This window comes from Camellia sinensis, chromosome 1, assembly GCF_055761805.1.
Source record: "Camellia sinensis isolate YWXY chromosome 1, ASM5576180v1, whole genome shotgun sequence".
Taxonomy (NCBI): Eukaryota; Viridiplantae; Streptophyta; class Magnoliopsida; order Ericales; family Theaceae; genus Camellia; species Camellia sinensis.
Genome location: NC_138961.1, coordinates 118,650,682 through 118,659,926, shown reverse-complemented (window position 1 = coordinate 118,659,926; position 9,245 = coordinate 118,650,682). Strand labels below are relative to the sequence as shown.

Below are 9,245 nucleotides of genomic sequence, written 5' to 3'. Positions count from 1 at the left end.
AAGTAACTCAAGAACCTTTCATTTTACACACACTTCATTATCTTTTTGAGCATCAACCGTAGGGGAGAGAGAGAGAGAGTGAAGAAAATAGTGAAATCAAAGGGAGAAATGAAGAATTTAGAAGACAATTTAGAGGTTTGGCCTCCTAGCTCAAAGAATTAGTCATCTAGAGCCCAATTGAAGAATTAAGGTAAGAATTCAACCCTTTAGTTATGTAATTAACTTGTTAACTACATGGGTTCAAGAGAATTTATAGATTAAAGACATAAAATGAACCAAGGAGGTAGGAAAGAAGAGCATTCCATGCATGCATGCTCATTTCATTATGTTTGAAATTATTTTCAAGGAATTCTCTCTTACATGTTAATGTTTTAACTTGGTTTTGGGAATTCATCATGTTTTACATTACCTTAGCCTAATTGATCATGTTTTGGAAGGTTGGAGACCATATCATTACATGCATGTTATGTATTCAAAGTTTAAGTTTTGTTTTTGCACAATTTACATGCTTTTGGGCTTGATTTTGCGAAATGATTTTTCAAGTCATGATGTGTTATGTGTTTCTACATGTTTTCTTAAGTTTTGGGCCCAAAGAATGTGTTTTGAAGCTTTGAATTTGAGTTTTGAACTTGGGAAGCAAATCCGAAAATTCCAAAATTCGCACTCTTCGCTCGAGCGGTGGAAGCTGAGCTTGAGCGAAGAATGCGAGCTCTCAGAAGTTTTGCAGAGTTTGGGGGTTGGCTCAAGTAGTAAAAGTTGCGTTTGAGCGAGCATCCTTTGTTTTGAACCTTGGCTCAAGTGACCAAAAGTTGGCTCGAGCATAAAATTCAAGCTCGCAGTACTTTTGCAAACATGAACCTTGGCTCGAGCAATAGAATATGCGCTTGAGCGACCACCCTTTGTTTTTAGAATTGACTTGAGTGACCAAGATCTTTGCTTGAGTGTAAAATACGAGCTCTCAGAAGTTTTGCAGACCAAGGGGTCCGCTCGAGCGATAGAAGTTGCACTCGAGCGAACTGCCTTGTTTTTAGAAATTTGGCTAAGTATTTCACAGTACATTTTTGCATCCTTATTGCATGTAAGGCATTCCTACGCCATGTTAAAGTTACAATAATGAGGTTAAGAGTTAGAAACACACGTTAAGAGAGAAAAATGATAAGTTAAGCACCTTTAAGACATGTATTCAATATGTATCTGTCACGTGTTTATGTAGGTCACGTGTTATCGCTTGCTTGATCAGTCTATTTTGTCCATGTGATCTATTCTGTTACTGGGGCTATCTGTGAGTAATAAATCTGTAGAGCTATGTTTGATTATAAGTATTTTCAAAATGATAAGATATGATATGTTTTATGAAATGCTATTTTGTAAATCATGAATGAATGTCCATTTTTTCGAAATGTATTTGTGGTATCCTTAGTTCACGTGGCCCTCACCTGGGGTAACAATGCCGTGGCCAATATGCACGTGGCCCTTGCCTAGGGGTAACAATACTGTGGTCTATGTTCATGTGGCCCTTGCCCGGGGGTAACAATACCGAGGTCTATGTTTACGTGTCCCTCGCCTGGGGGTAACAATGCCATGGCTATTTTTGCACAAAGATCAGTACCAACTATGCACGTGGGTCTTATGACCAATCTGATCTATCAACTAATGGATGTACCACATATAACTGCTTATGAATTTTGTATAGGTATGTGAATCTGAATTTGTTTCTGTTTCTGATATGAACTCTGATTATTGAACCTGTGATGGACATCATTCATAAACCCTTTACTCTGTTGTTATTCATTGAGCTCCAATTCACTATATTAGTTATGTATGTAGATGATTAGGCGCGGGACCAAATCTAAGCTGTTGCCTGGGATTCTATTTTGGTCAGCCAACCATCATGCCTCCCGAGGAGGTTCCCATATTAAGAAGTCGTCAAGTTTGGTGATCTATGTTTAATACTTTTGTTTTCTTTTGTTTGAACAAGTTTCTGTACTGCCTGTGTGTTGGGCTAAGACCCATTTTGGTTTATCTGTATATAATTTAATGTTATATATGTAAATATAAGTTTGAAATTTTATGTCCCATGTACATCTGCATAGCCCTATGGACATTGTATTTTGATATTGCTTCCGCTAGCCCCTTATTCTTTGTGATATTGGGTTCGTGTTTAAGTTTACGCGTGCCTTGGGCTAAGTCCCTATGGGCCACGGCGGGTCATGCCTAGATTTGGTATGTGACAATGAGTATAACGGTGATGGTAGCGACGGTGGGTGGTGGACGGTGATAGCAGCGATGCGATGGCGGAAAGAAAGAGGAAGAGGAAGAGAAGAGTGTTGTGATGATGGCGGTGGTTGGGGTGACTTGAAGGTGGACAGTCGGCGTGCCGAAGGTGATGGAATAAGGGTTAGGGTTGGAAAATTAGGGTTAGAGGATTAGGGATGAGTGTAGAAATAAAATTTTATCTTTGGACAAAATTGGAATTAAAAAAAAATGAAACAATGGAGGGTCCAAAGCAACAAGGTAAATGTCAATAGTAGCAATCTTTTTTATCCGCCACATAACATTTTATTGAAAGAACAAACCAGTACAATAAGAGAACAATGAGTTTGCCAAACATACAAACAAACAAAAGAGCAGAGCAAATCATCCGTTTTGGGTGGTTCTTGTGCGATATGGATATCAGCTACTATTCTATGTTTGATGAGGCTCACTCTAGGTCCCACTTTGCTGATCAAAATTATTCAATTTTTAGGATATATTGAGGAAAACATATTTGTAAAAAGTCAAATTGATCAAATATTGACAACCCTTTCATCAAATTACATTTATATAAAAAAAAAAATGAACGGTAAGTGTGATTTTAGGTATAAATTGAATACAAATATAATTTAATGAAAGAGTTACCGATGCTAGTAGCTGCACCTTATGCTGCCAGTAGTGGCTTCATTCATTCAGCTAATCTCATCTCAGACCTACGACCCATTATGGTTTCAATCAAATATGAAGGTGCCATGCTTTGGTCCAAGTGATGATCTCATTGGTTACATTTCCTCCATCATATGGACGATGTTTGAAATTAAATTTAGTTTACAATTGGTTTATGTAAATGAATCCTAATCTTGAATATCTACAGTCTTCTATGAATTTCTATGTGCCATCTTAATGAAATGGGATTATGAACCATACAACATCAATCAATTCCTAGGCAGTCTATGGGAGCATCATAGAGTTTCAATTCCATTTACATAATCTCAACAAAAAGATAATTTTTTGGGTGTTACCTTTGTTATCTAGGTGACATTGTAGAATAACTACACGTAGCATGGGATTGGGATGATGGATGACTAGTGATGGCGGAGGAGCTGTACTGGTTAAACTCTCTCTTCATGGCTTTGTATACTTGATCCAAGCCTTCTTCAATCAACTCCAAAACTGTCTGTGGCATTGGTGGTACATTGATTTCAACCGATCCTTCCAACATCTTCACCACTTCCCCCATTGAAGGTCTCATGAAAACCTCATCTTGGATGCACCAAAATGCAACTTTCAAAGCTCTCATGAGTTCTTCTTCTTCTACTACTCTTTCTAGGCGCCTATCTGCAACTTTCATCGGTGTTCCATTTGTCATTTCCTGCAAAAATCAACATTTTCGCAAGTTTCAAAACTTGGGGAAATGCTAAAATGCAGCATTTAATTGCATGAAAATAGAGGGAAAATGAAGGATACCTTGAAAGCCCAGCCAGGGTAGAAGAAGTCCTCTGCATCATGAGTCATGTCTAGGTTTCTTCGGCCACCAACAATCTCCAGAAGAAGCATTCCATAACTGTAAACATCAGCTTTCACAGTTATAGGGCGGTTACTAACCCACTCAGGGGCCAAATACCCTCGTGTTCCTCTAATCATTGTGACAACATGTGAGTGCTCTCTCCCCATCAACTTAGCTAGTCCAAAGTCCGATACTTTAGGACAGAAATTTTCATCTAGCAGAATGTTTTCCGGTTTAATATCACAGTGTATTATCCTATTCCGACATTGCTCATGAAAATATGCAATCCCTTGTGCAGTACCAACAGCTATTTGGAATCGGGTTGACCAATCCAGCAGTCTACCTTGGCATTTGTATGATGGAAAAATCCATTTGTCCAAGGATCCATTCTTCATGAACTCATATACTAGAAGCCTGTGAATGAATTAATATCACATTTCAAAACAAATTTGAGAACAACATGCTGAGTTTGTAATGCTTGAGTTTTGTAGTTGTGAAATGGTTTGTGCACTGCAGCTTAAAATGTTCCCCTAAGCACTAAATTCTCAACTGCAATCTCCAAATTTATGCAATTTTCAGTAGACAATGTGAGATGCTATCTTAAATACATAATTAAATAATAGTGCTTGCTAGGAACAATAAAGCTAAGAACCAGAACTCATGCACAAAAATTTACCCGGAAAAATAAAGAATGGTGATCCACATTCAACTTTTGTATAGTGAAACCCACGCATTGCTTTACCGGGTATTTTGTTTGTGCACAGATTCTGGATTCGTGGCATTGCTATTGCATACCGTTGTGAGCCCTCAGAGCAATATCCACAGAGACGAACCAAGTTCATATGATGCATGGAGCCAATAGTGTTGACTTCAGTGATGAACTCCTTCTCTCCATGAGGCAAAACCCTGTCAAGTTTCTTCACTGCCACCAAAGTCCCATCTCCTAGGCTTCCTTTGTATACACTTCCAAACCCCCCTGCAAAACAACACAACATTAGAATTTAAAAATAAAATAAAATAACCACAAATCTTCAACTGATTTAAGTAATATTCTTTGCTTTAATACAGACTTGCCTGTTCCGAGCAAGTGTGCAAAATTATTAGTCTTGACTTGCAAATCACGGAAGCTAAAATTTACAGGAGCACCAGAAACAAGCAAGGAGTTTTGGAAGGCTCTCTTCAAGGACCTCCTTCTGTGAACACTGATGTACAATAAGCAACAGAGGAGCCCAATAAGAACAGTCATGCTCAGAACAATAGGAAGTACCACAACTTTGTCAGTACTCTTCCTTGACCTTCCCGAAGAATCCCCAGACCCTCCTGTGTTGCTCGATGAGCCATTGGACTCAACCTTCACGAACAAGGTCGAACCCGGGTCTTCAAATCCCCCAAATTCCAAGCTCTTCAAAATCCAACAGTAGGGCTTTTCCTGACTAAGTCCATAGACAGAAGCAACACACTCGCAATCCGATAAGCAAGCATCGCCACACTTTGAAACCGTGGCAATATCACTGTAATTAGCTATCACTGATGAATCAGAAAAGTAGTAATTGCTTTGTTGCACAGTTTCAATTTTGAATTCAGATGTCATGTTCTGATGTTGAGGTCCACATTTTCCTGTGAGCGATGAGTTGTCGTAGCACCGAAGCTCTGTTCCAAATTTGGAAGAACCCGGCAAGCATGTGCAAGAAGCATTTGTCTTGCTTCGATCCAAACTACAAATCCCATTTCCACAAACACCAGCAATGTCACAGGGGTTCGATACAGCAGCCCATTCAGGAACCCATTGGCGCGAGCCATTGACATCGTTGTCCCATCGATACAGACGTAAATTCCCATTAGTCTCGAGGATTAACCGGCGAAGAATGGATACCCTGATGGATTGATTCGATGAAGAAGATAATCCACCATTGTCGCCATCATTCTTGTAGACATACACAGCACCATTAGAAGAAGCACCATAGACAATCCCAAAGCTCCCTGCTTCATCCAAGACAGCAACAACATCACCTGTTACGTTGGAGATGTCGGGTCCAGACCAGTAGGAGTAGTTGTTGTAAGATTCCGGCATGTTGTAGCTGAGAGCGAGGCTGAGCGAAGTGGGTTGTTGCAACATGTTGAGAGTGTAGTAACCGCCATGGGAATGGGAGATTGGGGAAGTGAGCTCGAGCGAGACCGTTAATGGTTGGTTGGGGAGTACGGTGTCAGATGGATGAGAGAAGCTTTGCCATGCAATGGTTTGGTTGGAGGTGTAGAGAATGAAGTTGCCGGATTCGGACATGACGGCGGAGTGGACGGCGGCGGAGGAGGTGTTGGAGGTCCAGACAGTGGTGTCGCCGTCGAGTAGGAGGAGGTTGCCGGTGGCGTCCAAGTCCAAGATTGCGGATTTGCCGACGGGTGAGTTTCTATTTTAGATGATTGAGACAAAATGAAATCGGTTGGCTTTTATAATGTCATATATGTTTTTTGTTTTTTTTTACCTGCAGGAGCTTTTGTAAAGACTATAGATATGGAAAAATGGACTGTTATTGATCCTAATAAAAAAACCAGTGAGGTGATCATGATAGAGATCGTTCTCTTTGAATCAAAAAAAAGATAGAGATCATTCTCCAAAAAATGCTCATCGCAGTGCTCTGTTCATTTTGTGAATAAAAATGCTATATGCTACGACGTCATTAGTTAGATGCTTATTATAATTGATTTTATATTTGAAATTTCATGAAAGATTTTTTATAATATTTTTTTCACTATACCTAATATAATTCATATCTAGCCAGTGTTCTAAAGCATCACACATGAGATAACTTATAATAACATGAATCTTTTTTATAAAATTTAAAACACTTTTCACTTCAATAAAATTATCACTTTTAGTGCTCGTTTGGCAATAATTTTTTTAATTGATTTTTTAAATTTTTTAACCTGAAACTTTTTTAGTCGTTTGGTATTCTTACTTGGCTTTTTTGACTTTTTGACTTTAAAATGGTGTATTTTTTTTGTCCTTTTGCTTATTTTGTCCTTTTGTAATTTTTTGACTTTTTTTTTTTTTTTTATCCTTTTGTGATTTTTTAGTCCAAAATATTTACTAAACAACCCCTTAACTTTTTCGCCGGTTTTTAAAACACTTTTAACTGCAATTCTTATATTGGTATAAAAAATAAGGGTAAATTACACTGACATCCTAAGATTTTTATTTAATATAAATCTCTTTTATATTTAAAAAATTAAAATTTTCTTTGTAAAGTTTATAATCTCATTACAAATTGTTGATGTCATACTTTAAAAATTTTTAAATGACTATCTTGCCTTTTTTTCTTATCACCATGACTACATTATATAATTTTTCATTATTAAATTCTACCTGAACATATTTTATTGAGTGATAATATATAAACATAAATTTTATATAAAATTTTCAAACACAATGGTATAGCTTAATAATGATCTTTTACTTTAAAACAAAATACACATAAATGTTATTTATATTTACAACAATATTACTATCACAATATTTTTATGATATTTTTTGTATAAATTTTTATATATAAATATAATTTTTCATTTTTATATCCACTATTTTATCTAGATTAGATCAATTTAATCTAGATATATTTAAAAAGCATAAAATTCGTACAAAAAACTTTTTTAAAAAAATTCATTGAATACAACAAAATAAGATATTGTATTGATTTTTTTTTTTTTGACATTTGGTGAATTTAAAAAAAGTCACAAAATATTATACTTTTTAAGTATATCTAGATTAGATGTATCTAAAAAAAATTTTAAAAAAAATTTCTTAAAATATTTAAAAAATTCAGTAAAAAAAACACGGAAAATAAAAAAAAAAACTTAATTTTTATGTGTGAGTTAAACTAAAGAAAGTGATTGTTATTTCTCTTGAAATGATATGAACAAAATATCTATATTATTTTTTTATTTTATATGTGTAAAGGCTAATAAGCAAATATGTCATTTTAATCCGATAGGATGATAAGTGTAATTTTTCAAATGTGAGGGATATTTGTATTAAATAGATGAGTTATGCTAGGGACCCCAATTATTCTACCAAACATTTCACACGGGTGTGGGACCCACACACAATTTGTGTGAATCCCACCCCATGTGAGAGGTTTGATTGAATATTTAGAATACATAACATTTCTCTAAATAGATATCTCAGGGTTGTCGGTCTAATTTACCCTAAAATGAAAGACAAGTTACCATTAAGTGGTACTTTTAGAAAATTATTATAAATTTATAAATAAATAAAAAATTTAAACATTACTATTCAAAACCAAAAATTAAACTCAACTTTTAAATAATGTTATGGCAATCAATTAAGATATTGAAGACTGTACTCTCTCTTATATCTTCTCTAATCATTAATTAATCATAACACTTGCACTATTATTGGGTTAAGAAAATAGGTTTGAAAAATGGGTTTGTATATCATTTTTCCAAAAGTTAGAGACTTCAATTATTAATGTTGGTAAAATTTATGGCTGACTTGTAATTTCTTTTTTAAAAATTTTAAATTAATATTTCCCAAAAAATGAAAAGCAGAAGAAGTAAACACTACTATGATAGACTTGCTCCATCATTCGTCTCTTTAAGAGCTGGTATAGACGTGTGCTAAGTTCATGCACAAGTTATTACAGTAACACTTGAAAAATGGAGAGAAGAAAATAGAATACTAGTGCTAGTGGTGGATCATTGAACTTTACCTGTTAGCCGACCAAACCAAGGTTCGATCTCCGGGAAGTTGAGCAAACCAAATACCCAATATAAACTGATCACCACGCGACCATGAGTCCACCGCCGGAGTGAACCCAAATGCAAAAGTTCCATTCTCAGAAACCCATATTTGGTTCTCCCTCGCTAACAATCTCGAACCCAATCCAATCAGGCTCGACACGCCACACGCGAGCTCGGCCACAACTAAGAAGAACAACACCCAAGAAGAAGAAGAAGAAGAAGCAACAGTCATGGTGATCATAAGCTTTTTAAGTGCCCACTACTGATGATTTTTTATTGATGAAAAGCTAACATTTGCTTGAAAGGGGCTTAGGTGTTAATTTATTATGAGAATATATAAGAGAGAAAGAGTAGTATATATGTTTGTTTGGAAGAAGAAAAATGGGAGAGATCATAACACCTGTATAGTGGGTGGGTGAGCTAATACTTCGAAAAAAATTGAATTCCATGCACTGGTCGGCTATACCTCTCCTATCTGTCAATTATTGGATTTGGATATTGTGTTACGTGTTCATATATCTTTGGCCCTTTTTAGGTACCGTGACCCCACCGAAAGCACTTCTGCTTTGAGAATATTTTCTCATTTTCACACTTGGATAAATTAAAGCCACGGGTTGAAGTTTTGTGGTGAGCAATTTTAAATTAAAATTATTTCATTATTTTAATTACTCGCATTTTAGCACTTATTGCATCAAACTCGTTATTCTAATTTATTTTTATTAAATATTAT

The 9,245-nt window shown here is 35.9% G+C and overlaps 1 protein-coding gene across 1 annotated transcript; it reads right to left on the bottom strand.

Annotated features, from left to right (window-relative positions):
- Nucleotides 1–3,009: 3,009 nt before the first annotated feature.
- On the bottom strand, nucleotides 3,010–8,943 carry LOC114289077 (Protein kinase superfamily protein). The gene is made up of 5 exons (XM_028232709.2): nucleotides 8,485–8,943; nucleotides 4,835–6,165; nucleotides 4,556–4,736; nucleotides 3,721–4,174; nucleotides 3,010–3,625 (listed from the first exon to the last, which is right to left on the bottom strand). The coding sequence occupies exons 1-5, from the start codon at nucleotides 8,754–8,756 to the stop codon at nucleotides 3,281–3,283; spliced, it is 2,583 nt and encodes an 860-aa protein (XP_028088510.2). The 5' UTR covers nucleotides 8,757–8,943; the 3' UTR covers nucleotides 3,010–3,280.
- Between the last annotated feature and the right edge of the window lie 302 nt (nucleotides 8,944–9,245).